General features: G+C 44.0%; 1 protein-coding gene across 7 annotated transcripts in view; it reads right to left on the reverse strand.

Moving 5' to 3' along the window:
- Window positions 1-17,938, reverse strand: part of CHCHD6 (coiled-coil-helix-coiled-coil-helix domain containing 6) — a 210,216-nt gene that overhangs the window by 186,982 nt on the left and 5,296 nt on the right. For all 7 annotated transcript variants that reach the window (XM_077822430.1, XM_077822429.1, XM_077822431.1 and 4 more), the window contains exons 3-4: window positions 17,125-17,194; window positions 15,430-15,574 (exon numbers count right to left, since the gene is read on the reverse strand). In XM_077822430.1, coding sequence (XP_077678556.1) covers window positions 15,430-15,574; window positions 17,125-17,194 — 215 coding nt within the window. The remainder of the gene's footprint in view (window positions 1-15,429; window positions 15,575-17,124; window positions 17,195-17,938) is intronic.

The following is a 17,938-nucleotide window of genomic DNA, read 5'->3' on the forward strand; positions in this document are numbered from 1 at the left end:
CTTGACCAGGTGGGGATGTTTTGGAGAGAAGCAGCTGCCTTCTATGAACAGAATTATAAGATGGGCTCAGGTTTAAACCACTTTAAAATGTAAAGATCATTTTCAACTCAAATTTTTTAAATATAAACAGTGAAGGCTTCTTATGCCATTTTTAAAATCTGCACCCAAAAATGTCACATTTATACAGGGAGATTAGGTGGGGGGGGGGGAATTGATGAGCAGAATTGGGATTGGCAAAAGTAAAATGTCCTGGCCCCCCCAAAAAAAGAGATTCCATTTACCTATAAAAATTATATAGGATATTTCCTCATATATAAAGCTCTCGCTCACACACACAAAATATTAGCGGTCAAATATTTTGGAAAATAAATTTGCAAGTGTTAAATTGGGAAGAGAACAGGTTCCGTTGGAGCCAGTCACTCACATGCTGGGATCCTAGAATTTGCACAAGGGAAAAATCTACTAATATGGAGTGGTATGGTTTTAATACGTGGGTGTGCGTTATTACTGTAAGGGGAGCTGAACGTCAATGATTGCGTCTGTTCCATTCATTGAAAAAACTAACCAAACAAAACCTACAGGTTTAGAAAAGACTGAGTCTGAAGATTTGTTTGCTAGATGAATGCTCTCTATTGGCTTACCTGGCTCAGACTCCTCATATCCCAGAGCAGCTGAAGACCTACTCAATGTCTCAGAGGACGTACATGGAGGCCCGTCATACCTTTAATTTTAGGAGCACTGGAACTTTAACAAACACTTCATTTCTCCAAAGTGTTGATTTACCTCCAAAGTTTAATAGATGTTAAATGAAAAAGGTTTTTTAAAACTGTCATAACTGAAAATCTTCCCATCCTCTCAGTTGCTCAAGTTTTCACTCTCAACTCCTATGATGTCATTCCTCTAAGTTTTCCCATCACCAGAGTCTTCCAAGCTAGATAGGGCCTGAATTTCAAATGCAACACAAAAGTAAAAAAATAAATCAGCACTCTTCCCTCACCTCTGTCCACCCCCAGTCTTTTAGGTCCACCTTATCTATTGTTTAAGTAAAAGCAAAAAAGGCACAAACTAACTGTTTATCTCTTTCGAAGAGGACTTTTAAAGAATTCTATTAACTTCATTATCTGATAAAAAAAACAATTAATAGGTCAAATTCTGAACTCTACCAGCCTTCACAGAACCCCTTTTAAGCAGCATTACCACCCAAGGTTTACATATAATATATATATATCACATATACACAGAGAATCACAGTGAACAAGCACAGAACAATGCTATAGAATTATAATCAAAATCCTGACATGATCCAAAAGCAGAAAGAATGCCAGCCATAAAAAAACAGCAGCAGGAGTCTGATTCACATGACTAGTTGATGCACCCTTCATTTATAATGCAGTTAGAGGGCTCTGATGATACAGGGATGGACTTTGTGGACAAAGTTGGACTGGTTGTAAGGAGGTCAGTTACCTCTGGAACACATATTTCTCACATCCTTCCTAACTATGTAATATAGATAGTAAATTCTTTCCAGGAGTTTGCATCAGGAAGTAGGAATTGTGCTCATGGAAAGACTATTTTAAAAACAGTAAAATTCCACTACACATGGGTGTGTACAGACATAATTTGGAAGAAATTATACTGATTCTAATAGGAAATGCTAAAATAAAATTAATTAATTAATTAAAAAAGAACCACCAACAACCACCCAGACACCCAAGAGTTAACATTATTGGTTTCTCATCTAAACCCCTTCCGAGGAGGTTAAGCACACAATAGACTATCTAAAGCCACAGCTAGAGAGGCTGCTTGAAATTCCACACATGTGCCTCAGCAATGTATTTCTATTAATGTCCAGTGTGTGTCAGCATGAAGATAAGGTACCAACATCATGTCCAACCAGCCAGCTAGAGAATGGGACGCGGTGTAAAACATTGTCTGATACTTAAAGTTCCTGAGAACAGTGGTGCTTGCAATCTCACCCTCGGCACACACGCACCTGATAACACCACCACCAAGAGAAGGCAACGCAATGAAACAGTCCTGCAGCTTTGAGGAAGAAAAGAGATTGAGAGGGAAGGAGCAGGAAGCTGGGAAGAAAGAAAATAAACTTGATCAGCACAAAAAAAAAAAAAAGAGGCAGGTTTCGGGTACCCAGCTTTGGCAGCTGTGCAGGAATGATAGGCTGAAGCTACACTAACTGGGAGAAAAGCCTCAAGTGGAATTTGCTTTTCACATCAACTTCTTTAATCCTCATCTACTTTATTTTATTTTTAAAAAGTAAAACCACACACACACATACTCCTTACTGCTACTTTTTATCTCTCCGAATACACCATGTACACTCACTATATCCCCCATAACGATACATAGATATTATTCCATCTCAAGCACAGGCTAATCGTCATCATCCTTTGCAGTCCCCTCAGGAACACTTCATACAGGGCTTGAGAAAGCAAAAACAAAACAAAAAGTTAATTAAGCTACCAGGATGGAAGGGTGTGAGAAGTGGGAGGGCCTTGGTTAGATTTTCGGGTGTTTATGCAGGATGAAAGGAATTGGTCAAATGCGATGCTCACCACCTAGTTTCCACATTATCTGGAAATGCAGAGCTACCCAACAAGTTTTTCATTTCATGTAAGTTAGATCATTTGCTAGCCACTGTATACCCTTTAAATTCACCATCTCATCTTTCTCCCAACACTCCGTACCCATCTCAATAACATCTTCCAGCCAGAAGGATCCCAAAAAGAATTACAAACTGTATTTCTAAGAATCATTGATCCAGGACTGAAATGCGGTCACTTCTGGGGTGGAACACAGCAGATATTTGACAGTATAACCAAATACTAAACTAAGTTCATATAAGACTCCAAACTCAAAATTCGGAGAGGCAGAGCAATTGCCCAAACTGAAATTAGAGTAAGGCATTGAGAATAATACTTCTAATCTTATAAAAAGTGACATGGAATCTGTAGTGATTTTATGTGCAGGATGGTACCTGTAGCAGCACCACACTGGTTCAATGCTGACTCCAAAAAAAGGGCTACCTACTGAAACTTCAATGTAATACCTTGAAAAGTGGTGCTGCTCTCTCAATTTGAAGAGCTGTAATGCCTAACCAGGCCTTCCATGTGGAATCAGGGCACTGGTACTCATGCCAGAAATTGACTGCTGGCAGTAAGAACAACAGAATTCCACCTATGCCATGAAGTTTGGGCCTTTGGTTACACAGGGATGATCAAGGAGTAGCTTTGATGGATTCCTTCACCATCAAATATCAATTTATTAACCTTGCATTTGTCTGTCAATTGAACAATTTGTGGCCATGTCCTTTTCCCTCTGCTCCCCTCCCTCAGGGATGGAATAGCTTTGCTGTAACTCTAAAGCTAACCTGTTTTAACTTTATGGGACTTGTATAGGCAATGCACCAAGGATCATGGTGGAATAGGGAGTTCATACACTTTAATGCATCTGGAAATCAATGTCCCCACAGTCTTCTAGCCACTCTTTGGTGGCTTGTGACACACACTGTTTTTGGCACAATTTAAAAGTTACTGCTAGTGAAAGGTCTAAGACTACAAAAAGAATGAGCTGCTATTGGTCAAAACAGAAATATCTTGACAGAGCTAAAGACTGGAATACCTGTGACTGCTCTATGGGAAGATTAAGGTGCATTGGCAGAGTGATGTTGGATAAGCTTGCACAGTAGTGACCTGCACTGCTCTTGGCTCCAGCTACTGCAATTAGGCACTCACTGCTGTGAGCACTAAATTTACTCACAACATTATATTTTAGATGTTAAGGATTTTCCTGCAAAGAATCAGTGATTTATCCATCATTCCACAGCTCCAATTGAGAAGAGATTCTGAAACTCCCAAACCCATTGCAACCCCTACTAGTGCAGGCTTTCTAAACCACAACAAGCTATTTTGACAGCAGATTCTGTGGAGTGAGTGAACTTTGTAGCAAAAACACACAAAATGCGAGAAAGGAAGCCAAGTCAAGCAGGCAGCCCCACAGATTATTTCAATTTGTTGCAGATGTATGGTTTAAAAAGAGGCCAGCCCAGTGATAAGATCCTCTAGCCAAGGCAGCTATAAAAACGTGAAGCTCACATTAGACCATCAGCTGCTGAAAACTGCACAAACTCTCCAAACACAAATTAACCTTCAGAGTCAGAAGATAAAAGACGACTACAGTAGCAGAAAATAGAAGTGATTTTTGGTGCGTTTAAGGGGGAAGAGAAAAAAAGATTGTTACAAACCTCTGATCAATCACACTAGTACTAATCAACCTTAGAGTCACAGCCCAAAAGTGGGTCGCCAGAATATGTCAAAGGATCGCAAGGGCTGACTGGGCTCAGCTCCCCAATCCAAGCATTGTGACCTGGTGCACAGGGTCACAACCTGCTTGGGTTTTGCCCAGCCACCCCTTCCTTCATAATGATGGAGGCCAGCTGGGCCAAATTTGAGTGAATGGCACTGTGGCCCTATGTGCCAGGTTGCAACACTACTCATGCAAATTTGGCCCTGACCAAACTGAGTGGCACTGTGACCCTGGAAGTCACAATGCCCAGAGCAGGGAGCAAAGCCCAGCTAGCCCCACAGGGCAGGAATCAGGAGCAAGTGGTTGGTGTCACTTTTTCCAGTCAATGCTGCCCCCCCGATGTAACCCCTGCCCCATAGCAGGGCAACACCCTGTCTTCCATACTCCTTGTCTTACCCTTCAGCTCAGGCCACATCAATGTACTCCTCCCCCACAGTCCAAGAACCTCCCCCGTCATACCGCCCATCTTGTCCCCCAGATCTTCCCCCACAGCACCCATAGCTTCTTCTGGTCCTCAACTCCTTCCTCCAACCCCTCCTACTTTATCCCAAGCCCCCAAATTCCACATCTCTTTAACCTCTGCCCCTCAGGCACCATGTTCCGGGACTGTTTTTTTCTCTGTGGAGCTATCAGCCTACCACCCCTCCCGCCCCATATCCTTCCCAGTCTGCCCAGAACCCCAACTCCTTCCTCACTACATCCCAGGTCCCTCAATCTCCCCACTTCACCTCCAGGTGCCCAGATCCCTCCCACTCCTTACCCTCTGCCTCCATAAGCTATTGGGTGGGGGGAGGGAGCGAAGAGGCTGTGTGTTTTTCAGAGGTGTCTCAGCTCGCTGCCCCTCCACCCAGTTGTTCACATCTGGAGAGAGTATATGAAATCATAGCTCCAGGCCCCCCCACACTGCCAATGGACCCCTATGAGGGAAGTGGGGAAAGAACCCGTCTGCGGGCATCACAGAGGTACCTCTGGATTGTGACAGGCCATCAATGTTGAAATGGGACCTGAACCCACTACACCAGCGGGTCTCAAACTTCATTGCGCTATGACCCCTTTCTAACAACAAAAATTACCACATGACCTCAAGGTGGGAAACTGAACCCTGAGTCCGCCTGAGCTTGAGCCCCACCACCCCCGGTAGTGAGCCAAAGCAGAAGCCCAAAGAATTGAGCCCTGGGCAGGGGGCCTATAAACCTGAGCCCCACTGCCCAGGCACAAAGCCAAAGCCCGAGCCCCACCACCTGGGACTAAAGCCCTTAGGCAGTGAGGCTTGGGTTTTGGCCCTAGACCCCAGAAAATCTAATGCCAGTCCATTAAAATGGAGTCGTGACCCACTTCGGGGTCCCGACCCACAGTTTGAGAACCACTGCACTACACTATTGGTAGCTGCAAAAATAAACAGCACATAGGCAGCCTCTTATCCCCCGCCAGATAATGCCTTTGCTGTCCCCCAGGATAAGAGGAAAAAAAGAGAAGTTTTGGCCAAGGACTCCAGGTCAAATCCAGAGAATGTCCATGCAGAACAGACAGAGCATAAATCTAACCACATGGAATTCAGCTCACCAAAGACAAAGAGAGGGAAATTCTGGAGCTGTATTATCTAGCCCAGATTGCAATAAATTGTGGGGAGGTAGAGAGAGCAAGTCATGAAGCTGTACCGCCTAGTGATTTAATTCCCCCCGTTAATTTCTTGCAATAGATAGAGAAAAAGAACTGGAGCTACATAAACCAGTCCAGACCCCTCAGCAGAGACAAAGAGGCACATTTAAGAATGCTGAAGGCATAGCATTACAACTCCCATTTGAACACAAATAGGAGGATGTTTCCGTATCCCACATTACAGGGGGAGCCAATTCCAGCAGGCATGCTGGCTAAGCCCTGGTCTACACTATATAGTTAGGTCGACATAAGGCAGCTTATATAAGTCAGTGCACATACTACAGCCTTGCTCGTCCCGCCACTGTAAGTGCTCTACTACACCGACATAGTAACTCCACCGCCATGAGAGGCGTAGGGCTTATGTCAGTGAAGTTAGGGTGATGCAGCGTCCATGGAGACACTGTTATATATATAGGCGCCAACTCCGTGGATGCTCCGGGGCTGAAGCACCCACGGGGAAAAATTGGTGGGTGCTCTTCACCCACCAGCAGCTCTCCGCCCCAGCTCACATCCGCCTCCGCTCCACCTCCTCCCCTGAGCATGCTGCCACTCCGCTTCTCCCCCCTCCCTCCCAGCGCTTGCCACCATGAAACAGCTGTTTTGCACGGCAAGCGCTGGGAGGGAGGGGGGAGGAGGGGGAACGCAGCATACCCGGGGAACAGGTGGGGCTGGGGCCAGGATTTGGGGAGGGGTTGGAATGGGGTCGGGGAAGGGATGGAGGCCGAGTAGGGCCGGGGAGGCACAAGCACCCACCGGCGCTGGGGAAAATTGGTGCCTATGATTATATACACCCCCTGTTGGCTGTCATTCTTGTCAAATTTCAATTTCACCAAGGAGCTGTGAAATTTACAAGAAAGTCCTCCCTGCTCCCAGAAGGGCTGCTGCCCAGGAGCCAGGCTGCCCCACTCCCAGCAGCGAGGCAAGGAGCTGGGGCAGCTGCTGCTCTCCCAGTAGGGAGAATGGAGCCAAGAGTGAGGAGGACCGCCAGGCTCCCAGAGGGGAGCAGGGAATGGAGAGCAGGTGGGGGCAGCAGTGAGCAGAGCTGAGAGCCCCCCCCCACTGCCCCTCTTAGGTCGGTGGAAGTGGTCCTGGTGTGAATGCGCATCACCAACCAAAGGAGGCCAGTATGGACATGACCCACTGCAATAAATTACCACTGTGACTGTAAGTCGACCTAATATAGGTCGACTTAAGTTTTTAGTGTAGATCTTTCCAGGTCTAAAACAAACAAAAATATCACACAAAATAATATGCCAACTAGACAGATAACTTTGACTAAATTAATATAATAGCCTTCACACCAGGCAACTTTGTTTTACTAAAAATAACTACACAGTGAGAATAGTGAAATTTCTGCATAGCTAGAATGGTAACTGGTCTTCAGAATTATGCAATGAAGTGATATTCTTCCAAATTACAGTTGTCAGTGTGAAGGAATTGCCCAGTATTAAATTTCCCCACCAGCACAATATGGGGGAACATGTCACTGGCAACCAGATGCCCTAGGCCTGCAGAAGGGCAACTGAAACCCTAGTTGGTTGCTGAAGAATTGCAGCAAGCTGTACTTCTCTTTACCCCTCTCATTTTTACAAAGCTTAAGGCTACCAGACTCTCTGGATCTGCTACTGTCACCAACTGAAACAGGATCTGCTCATTAGAAGCACTGACACGAAAGCAAGAGTCACAGTCAGCCATTTACCTAAGTAAGTTAGCAACTAATCAGAACTTCCGGCCTGAAGCTGAACTGGGCTGCAGTAAAGAAGAAACCATGCTGCAGATTTGTCTGTTGCTGGGTTCCACTTCAGGATAGATAAAAAAAAATTAAATACATTTCTTTTTAAAAATTAACCTATGTAAAATTAAATTTTAAGTTATGAAAATGTATGTTAATGCCTAAACTACTTATAATCTATTAAAGTAATTAAATTAAATAGTAATATTCAAGCTGTACATGTTTGCTGCCAAAATTTTAAATAAAGTCAAACCACTGAACTGGCAGAAGTCACTGACTAAGCACATGGAATCAGAGTTTGTTGAAGTGTTATACCAGCTTTTGATGGCAGCAGCCATTTCCACAGGTACAGAGAAAATACTTTCTTCATTTCAGTTTATTCACCTAGTTCAGTTCAATGGCTAATTCACTGAAAGTTGAGAATGATGGAAAGTTTAAAAAAAAAGAGCACAGAATAGTTCATTCTTCTCCGCTAATTTATGAATAAAAATAAGGTATGACAAGATGAGATCTACTAGTTCTAAAATCTTGAAGGACATAGCAACTAGAACCAGTTTAATTTATTAACTACAGATAATACTTTGTTTAATAAATCAGTTTTAAATATAACATTTTATAAATATGCTGGATATAAAAAAATTTAAGGTATGGTTTTTACTAGCTAAATAAAATACTTAATCTAGTAAATAAGAAATGTGTCATTTTTATTGTTAGAAAACGGTGAAAGTAAAAAATTAAGAATCTGAATTAAGTATGTTAAGCTATATAATTGCTTAAATTAATGTATACAAGTACAGTGTATCCTCCTGATTACCAAAAAGTAATTCGCATGCCAACCAATGAGAATCAACCTTTTTTTAGGAAAATAAAAAAAGTAGTAAAATGTAAAACAAGATTAAGAGTTATTTAAGTCAAAATTTCCTGCTTCCTGATTTTTAAAAATAAATAAAATTAAAAAAAAAAAAAAATCAATCCACCTTGCCATTCCACCCACAAAAAAACTGCTGTTAAATGGAGAAACATCTCCAGTATTTTTTTTTTAAAAAACAACCAATGTGTAAACAAAATTCATGCTTTACAATGGTGCTGTGAGAGATACTGATCCAGCATTCACTGATGACAAATACAAAAGCAAAAACCCACACAATCAGATTTCTAGAACCCTGCAAATCCACGGGTACCTGTTTTATATCCGTGGACCATTTTTGCAGATAGCAGCACGGATGAGGATACAAATTTTGTATCGGCGCAGGGCTCTGACGGTAAGAGCCAGGCAGGTAGCTGTGAGGAACCAAGGCACAGACCCTCCACCTGCCCTGGGCAGAGGTGCCTGGGGGGAGGGGTCAGGGACACAGGGCAGGGGCTGCTCGGGCCCACTGACCAGGGAAGCTGGAGGGTCCACCGCACGGCTCCCCACAGCTACCCGTCCCGCTGTTACCATGGACGGGCTGCAGTGCCAAGCCACCCCAGAGACCACTTTCAGCACCAGTTCAGCTACATCTATTTCAGATACCAGCAGTCAGCAACAGGGACATTCACTAATGTGTTATACAAGCTAGGAATACAGCAAGCAAGATTAGTTTTAAACATAAACAATTGCCTGGAAGCCGACACAAGCTTTGCACCGACAGACTGACTGAGGGACCAAAGGGGAAAAGCAACTCCTCATCTGATCATCTCCCACCTTTCCATACAGAAGCCTTGCCTACACTGACAAATTTCTCAAACTGTACTTCCACTGTATTAACACTGGTGGTTAAACTTGCATGAACTGGCCACTGGTGTTTTAAACAGCGTCACCTAGATCTGCTTTGAGCTGGGTTAGAAAAACAAAACACTGGTTAAAATGCCATTGGCCAGTCTATGCTCGCATTCCCACTGTTAGTACAACAGTGGGGAGTTTTCAGAGATCCACCAGTGTAGACAAGGTTCAAGAGCTTGGAGTTCTGCAACACATAAGGCCAGCTCCAAAATCCAAGACCGTGGTCATGACCAAGACCAGCACCCATGCTTACCTCATTCCAATCTCAAGAAAAGTAACAGGAAAAAACTGAAGAGCAACTAGGTTATTTCTTTGCATGAGGTGTGACCCAAAGAATTGCACTGCCCATGATTACTTACAGTCACCATATACTTGAGCAATTAGAGAGGGCACAAACCGTAACACTTGGTTACAATTTCCCCCAAGTCCAAATTCCAATGTAGGCTCATCTCCAGTGCGAGTGAGCAAGAATCAGTGGATATCAGAGAGATTTTCTGCCCAGCTGGCAGAGCACAGCCAAGAACACACTGCATGAGAAGCCACCATTCTACACACAGCACGAGGAATTTCATCCCAACAGATGAGGAGGTCTGCTTCCATCCTAGCCTGTTTCCACACAGCAACACAATGCCTTCTGCTCACATGGGGAAAAATCTAGTTATGTGGGGTCTGAGTCTACCCTCACCCATTCTGAATTCACCCTTTTCTCTTAAAGGGGGGGGAGGGGCCATGGGAAGAGAGACTTTTGGGTCAGTAAATCTGACAACCATTATTCTGGGGGGATTAAACAGGGAGATAAGAACTTCAGGGCTTTGCACAAATCATATTAGTTCAGTTCTCAAATCCGGGTAATGCTTCTTTTCAAAGTATTAATTTCATTTATTCTATTTTCTCTCCCTCTATCCTGATAACACTGGCACACACAGCCCCTGAACGAGATCCTCCTATAAAATAGGTTATAATCCTCCCTTTCTAGAGCAGTAATGAGATGTCTTAGCTTAATCGTGTTTATTTCCTGCCTGCTTCTCCCCCTCCCTATCCTACATTGATTTGTTTCAAACGTTTTGGTTAAAGCCAGCAGGCCTGAAAAGTCACTGCTTCTGACTGGGTGGCTGACAGATGCATGCTAAATGGCCCCAGCAGATTAAGGAGATGTGTGCGGGCAGCCTCACTTCCAAAGTTGTTGTTGTTGTTTTGGTAAAAATATAAGAATTAGGAGGGGAGAAAAAATTGTGATTACAGAGACAAAGATGAAAGAAAAAGTATCTGGTTTGGAGAGAGGTGGGACTATGCAGGGCAAAACCATGGGACAGAATAAGGGAAAAGCTGATTAGGAAGCTGCAATCCTAGCCCCGCATGCTAAAATAAAAAGGGCTCAGAAGAACAGCTACATCTGTTCTCGGCCATTTGATAGCACCTTTGATGTGAGAATCAAAGCAGTTTACAAACACCCATTAAGAATCAGAGCCCCTCTGTGAGGTACTGCACATATACTCCCCATTGTACTGGATGTTAATATTTATATTATGAAGCACCTATGGGACTTGGTCAGCATCAGAGCCCTGTTGTGCTAGATGCTGTAAAAAGATACAGGAAGAGTCCACTATATGCAGACAGGAGTTAAGAGTTCATGCTTAGAGACTGTTTCCATCCCAGCTGGTTCCACACAATGGTACAACACCTATGGCTCCTTAAAGGGTAAAGTTAGTAGTGCTGTGAAGTTCCTGCCATGAAGGGCTTCCTATGTAAGAAGTTTTACAACTAGAGAAACAGGGACCAAAAGGATAAGTAACTTGTCCAAGTCCCCAAAAAAAAAAAAAAAAAAAAAAGAGAAGAGGTCTTGGCAGAGTTTAGAATAGAAACCAAGGGGACCTTACTCCCAAGGTCCTGCTCCAACCACTAAACCACGTATCTTCTCTGCCTGTTCTAAATTGAGGCCCTCCTGTAAGTAATGACTTAATTACATACATAAGCCTGCAATAGGGTCCATTACTGATGGGTGTGATGCTCTGTACCTTGGGGGAACCCCCTACACCCCCATGTTCATCTTTATAAAATGATTGCGTGGTATCCAATGCAAAGTTTGTCATGTTGGGTGTCTTCGGAAGGCTCATGATGCACTGAGCATGGTTGTTACAGTGATGTTATAGTAATTGTTACAGTAATGTTATGGTAAGGTTATAATTTCATGTATGTAGTTATGAGGCTGAAAATGTATTCTCATGGCTTAAAGCAAGCCCATGCAAAAACTCTCCACAGCCCTGACAAGGCAGTTCACACCTCGTCAGGGCACGGATGGAACAAACCCAGCCCAGCCTCACAGGAACAATGGACACTGGCTTAGGCAGGAACAAAAGAATTTGTTAAACCCTTGAGGGAGTCAGCCCCTTCCTTTGGGCAGTTTGGAACTGCGACGGGGTAATGCTCACCTGAGTCTGAAGGGGGGTGGGGGGAGGAGAAAGAGGCAAAGCCATGAGGAAATAAAGGACACGATAAAAGGAAAAGATATTTTGCCATGCTCTCTCTTCCACATGCATCTACAGACACCGTCATCACGAAGCAACTGAACCACTGATCGAAGGGGAGAGGCTGGCTAAGCATCTAACCATCTAAGTTTGTAAGGACATTGAAAGCGTTAAGGTCAGTTTAGAATGCATTTTGCTTTTATTTCATCTGACCAGATCTGACTTGTTATCGATCTTTACAGTTAATAAATCTGTTTATTTTACCCGAAGCAGTGCGTTTGGTTTGCAGGTGTCAGAGGCTCCCCTTGGGATAACAAGCCTGGTACTTTTCAATTTCTTTGTTAAACTGACGAACTTATATAAGCTTGCAGCATCCAGCGGGCATAACTGGACACTACAAGATGGTGGTTCCTAGGGTTGTTTCTAGGACCAGAGATATTGGCTAGTGTCATTCACTTGCAAGTAGCTGGGAGCAGCTTACATGCCAGAGGCTGTGCATGAACAGCCCAGGAGTGGGGGTTCTCACAGCAAAGCAGGGTAAGGCTGGCTCCCAGAGTCAAGGATTGGAGCGGCCTAGCAGATCACTGGTCCAGACAACACCAGAGGGGAACGTCACAATTGGTTAATGTGTTTCTGATCACAGGAAAACATACAATCCAATAAGACTGAACCATCACCTTACACAAATACTACTAATAATAAAGGTCAGCGGATGAAAACTGTAAAGAACACAGATTAAACATCAAGTGACTTTCAGCACAATCAAAATGAAATTGTTTAAAAATATAGCTGTTGTATTCAGGTTTATGGCCTACAAGTGGCATGGTAAAGAGAGAGCATGGCTACATAGTAGAGCTGCCTACACAAGAGAAGGGTATTAAAAGCCAAATTATTTCAGCACCAAGATCTTACGGCAAATCTAGAAGAAATTAGCTTTCCAACAATATGTGGCATGATCTTCAAGTCCTAATACATTTTGAATAGCTGAAGGCAGACAACTCAGTTGCCCCAAATAAAACAACAATCCCATTCTTTTTTGACACCCTTCTTGTGCAACACAGCACAGAACACCTGAAAGTTTATTCCCCCTGGCTTCTGTGTGCATGACAGTGCAATCTTGACTGGCTGTATAATACAATCAATACCCATAAAACCACATACACACTGCTGTTTATCATTTGAAGTTAAAAGCAAGAGATAAAGCAGAGGGGTCAAAGGATGGCCCAAGTCCATCACTCCCCTCATGTTCCAGGCTTGAAGACAACAGCCAACACTCAGCCACCATTCCAGACTAAGAGACCAAGGAGCTGGAAAACGGAGGAATCCTGACAAACAAGGATACTGACAAGTGAGAGCTACCATTCAAGTAGTACAAGGAACTGCAAGAGGGGGTCCTGGGCCTTCAAACACTAACTGGGAAGTTTTGGGGTGATGTGGAAAGACATTCATTCCTAACAAACAGAGGTCAGGCAGTTTGAGGGGCCAGAGTGGGGAACCTTATATTCAAAGGGTGCCTGGAATTGAGAGGAAATATACCATGTAGGAGTCCCCATAGTAAAGAGTTGACATGTTAAAGTTATCCAGGAACAAGTAGCCAGCACCCTTGCCTAACTCTTGTCAGAACAAAGTAGACAACCCAAAATTTCTCATTGATTTCTAAGGTTTCTCAGATTTGTTTCATGTCAGTGATCAATGGAGGAGACTACACAGCAATAAACTTGACCACAGTTTCTCTAACACCACATTCTGGGCATAAGCTGCATATTCACTACTTACATTCCATGGGTTACCCAAGAAAAATCTGATTTGAACCCGCTTTGTGTTTGCAAACTGTCACGTACCCAGCAACTCCATGCTTCGTACTCTGGAGGATTAAGTTTTACACTCTGATGTGATTACAACATTTGTACATAAAAGGTAGGTCTACACTGCAAACGAACACCCATGCCAGGCTCGGGTCAGCTGATTCAGGCATGCGGGGCTCAAGCTGTGGGGCTGTTTTACTGGGGTAGATGTTCAGGCTCAGGCTGGAGCCCAGGCCCTGGGAAGGTCCAAGAGTCTGGGCTCGAGCCCCACTGTCTACATCACAATTAAATAGCCCCGTAGCCCAAGCCCAAATTGCAATGGAGGAGCCGCAAATGTTTAATTGTAGTGTAGACATACCCTAAGAGTCAGGTCCCGGCTTGTTCCAGCCATAAGGGCACATTTCAGTGATAATGCTGACACATCTCAGTCACATTCTTCCCAAACAGCTCTTGTGTGTCTCACTCCTGGAGAGAGGGCTTTCTCACTGAGCAGTGCCATCTCCTCAGATTTAGAAATTAATTCACTGCCACTTTCTACAAAGGTCTGTTAATTACGTTTATGAAAGGAATTATCCTCCTGGTGGGAATGGAGTAAGTGCTACTTACCAGCTGCTATGTCTCATCCAGATGCACAGCTCTTACCTGCCTTAGATATCAACTCCTTTTTTGTATTTAACCCTTCCACCAGAGAGATTGCTGTTTCTCAAAGGAAATCACTTGCCTCACAGGGGTCACTTATGAACCCCATCAGGGAAATCAATATGAAAAGGCAGCAGGCTAGCATGTTGGAACAGTTATAATTTATTATTGAGCCGAAGTGCACCATAACCAAGTTACACCTCACTTGCCTTCTGGGGTGGGGTAGTATCAACACCGATTTACAGATGGAAAAATGGAGGCACAGAGGGATTTGTGATTTAACCAAACCACACAGCAAATCAGTTTGGTAGGGGGGCAGGGGGTGGGAAGAAGAGGAAGGGAAAAAACAGGAATAGAACCTAGAACTCAACTCCCAGCCCTGTTCCCTCCCTCGTCTAGACATTGTCCTTTTAACAAGTAATGTGACTCTCGGCGAATTAGTCTAAATATCCACCTCGCTGTCTACTGATAACCAGGACCAGTTTCACTGTGGCAAGCATCATCCTCACATTGTTATAACGGGACAGCTCATGTCACTATAGTTAAGAACAAGAAGCCAGTTCTTATAAGACACTCTACTCCTGACTATTCAGGTGTTCCTGTAACTTTACTCAACAGTCCAGATACAGCAAAGTTGAGACAGGTCAAGTCTGTAACTACATCAAAAATACCCATTTCACACATGTAGTAGCTTAGCAGAGCTCCATCCAGCCTAGGTTGCCACAATGCTAGTCCCTCCCAACCCTACATATGCAGCAGGCTCTCTTGCCAGCCATCTCCACTCCACTCTCCCACAGACAATGCGCCCACCTGCATGTAGCCAGATGCTATACCATTCTCATAAAAGCTCAGCCTAAGGTTAGTTACATGACAGACTTGCCAACTACAGCAGGCTAAGAGATATGAGATGATAACTACCATGGACTTGGGACTAAGCAGCAGTTGCTGAACTCATTACACAAATAAATGGCATTTAACTGATCCCTCAAAGGGGAAAGGTTTCAGGCCCTCCTCCTGCCTGGGAATATGTTGCTTTGTACCTACCATCCGAGTTGCTTTCTGCCTCTCTTCATTGGTGCTGTTCTTTTCCCGTTGCAGAGTTGTATTGAGACACTCGCTGCCTGCCTCCCGTTCCCTCTTGGCCAGCCGGAGCAGTTCCTCTTGGACCAGTGCCTGCTCTCGCTCATACCTGCATCAGTACCAAAGAAAGGCAGAGAGAAGGTGCTCAGCAACAGGCTCATGGGATAATCTGTCCTACCCTTAGCCAGGAACATGAAGAGGTGTGATTTACTTGGGACAAAGCCTGCTCACAACTCCCAGGGTTCTGTGGGAATTTTGGAGCACCATGAACTTTAAAGATGACCTGAAAGTTCAGTGCTGAACAATTTAAAAAACAAGGGGGCACAAAGCACCTAAACCTACAGTTCAGTTAGGTCTGGCTCTTAAACACTTGACAGTCACCTCAAAACAGTGAGAATAAAGGATTTAATAAACTATATATAAAGCTGCTTTTAAAAAAATAAGATGCAGGCCACAAAAAAAGAAGTTTGTCTGCCTAGCTGAATTTTACTACCAACGCTACCTTAGCTATTTGCTTTCCTGGCCCTGCGAGACAGAAGGAGCCCTCTGCAGAGTAAGTGGGAAGGAGCCCTCTGCAGAGTAAGTGGGATGATTGATGTCGGGGAAGCAACCTTGAGACATGTCCACAGTCTACCAGCAATTCTGATTTCACCATCTCTTTAAAGAACAGAACAGAACCAACTTCCCAGAGAGTTCACTAGGTGTGTCAGACACACAGTTATGGACAGTGGGTTTGATGCATCCCTTTTACAAGCTTGAATAATCAACAATAGCACTGAAGAGGACTCATTTTCATAATCCCCAAAGCTAGACTTGTGTGACATGCAGAGAAAGCATGGACATAGTAATGCAGCAAAGGAAGACCAGGAAAAGGCATTTAGAGAAGCTAGAAAAACATATGGCAACAGTTTTATAACAGACAACCCTCCATCGATAGAGAAGCTAGACCTCCTACTGTCCTCCACCCTTGGAAAAAGCAGCAGAGACTCCTGAGGGTGAGACACAGCAGGGACCACATTTCACACAACTCCTCTCTTTCTCACTGTACCTTTACATGCACGGACACCTTGTTAAGCCAAAACGCCCCATACAGGAAAAACCCACAGCACAGTGGAAAAGGCTGGCAGCCACCAGGTCTAGTGGAGCAGGCATCAGGAGAAGAAGCTGACAGTGTCTGGACAAACATTATTTCAGGTATAACTACAGAGATTCTCACTCATATGCAGAGTTAAACTGATCAATAGATTTGAGGTCTGGGCAGAAGTTTCTTCAAGGACTCAACAACAAGAGTCTTAGGGGTTTTCACTTTCCTCAGGAGGCAAGAACAGGCAGACAACTTTAGGCTCCAGTGGACATGTGTTTCTCCACTACCCACAGAAAATCATGTGAAAGCATTCTTCGCTCCTCCGACATTTCTATAAACACCTTCCCATTGGTTCCCAGCCCCCTTACCCATCTCCAACCCCAAGAGTCACGTGCTCTCTCACCAAAAGATGCCCAGTGGCCTTTACCTATATTAAGATCTCATTGAAAACATACTACGCAACACCACATACAATCATCACTGTACTGAACTCTAGAATGCAGCATTACACATGGCATGTATGTGGCCCAGGCAGCACAGGTGGCTGTCTCCTGACAGGAAGAACATCCCCCTACCTTTTGTACAGGTCCTCCTCCGCCTCAGAGGGCTTCTGACCAGAGCTACTGGTACTTGGTGGATGGATTCCTGAAGAGAGGAACAGAAGCAACTGATGACTGTGGAAAAAAACACTGGCTACCTTCGCTTCATGAGAATGGACATCATCAGAGGGAAGAGGAAAATTCTCAACAAATGAGCAACATTCTATGAAGGGAACACTCAATATAATAAGAAAAGTCAATGGGAAAAAAGAAAACTTTTTAAAAGTTTTATGGCTGAATTTAGCGTTCATGTAAGTGAGAGGCTGACAATACTGCCTTGAACAAGGCATAATGACAGTGTTATGCAAGCTTCCTCCATCTGAGGATACTGATGCACTTCAACCCTGACCCATCTCAAGCGCTCACGTTATTTTAACCTATTTTACACCCCTTTTCCCCAGTTCTGCAAAAGCATCTCTCTCCAAACCTGCTGCATCCTTTGTTATTCCAGCACTGGTCTCTCCTAAGTAGAGATCAAATTATAAAGTGGTTTGGGACATTCACAGACAGGGACAAGGATGAGGCACCACTAAACCCACTTTTAAAACAAGACTTTGGCCACAAATGAATACTGGTCTCTGGCAGGAAAGGAATGATTCACCAACCCCCTGCTGCACTCTGGATCCCAGAATGTTTCTGTTTAAGGCTTTTATGGGAGCAATGACAGATGTACCAACAATACACATTTGAGCACCATTGAGTAAAACAAGAATCAGCTGACTTGAATGAGAAAACAAGTCTTTAAGCATGCAGCTAAATAGCTGAGCTTTGCCAGTTTCTCCTCTTCTCT

The sequence above is a fragment of the Eretmochelys imbricata genome, chromosome 7 (genome assembly GCF_965152235.1).
Source record: "Eretmochelys imbricata isolate rEreImb1 chromosome 7, rEreImb1.hap1, whole genome shotgun sequence".
In the NCBI taxonomy this organism is placed as follows: Eukaryota; Metazoa; Chordata; order Testudines; family Cheloniidae; genus Eretmochelys; species Eretmochelys imbricata.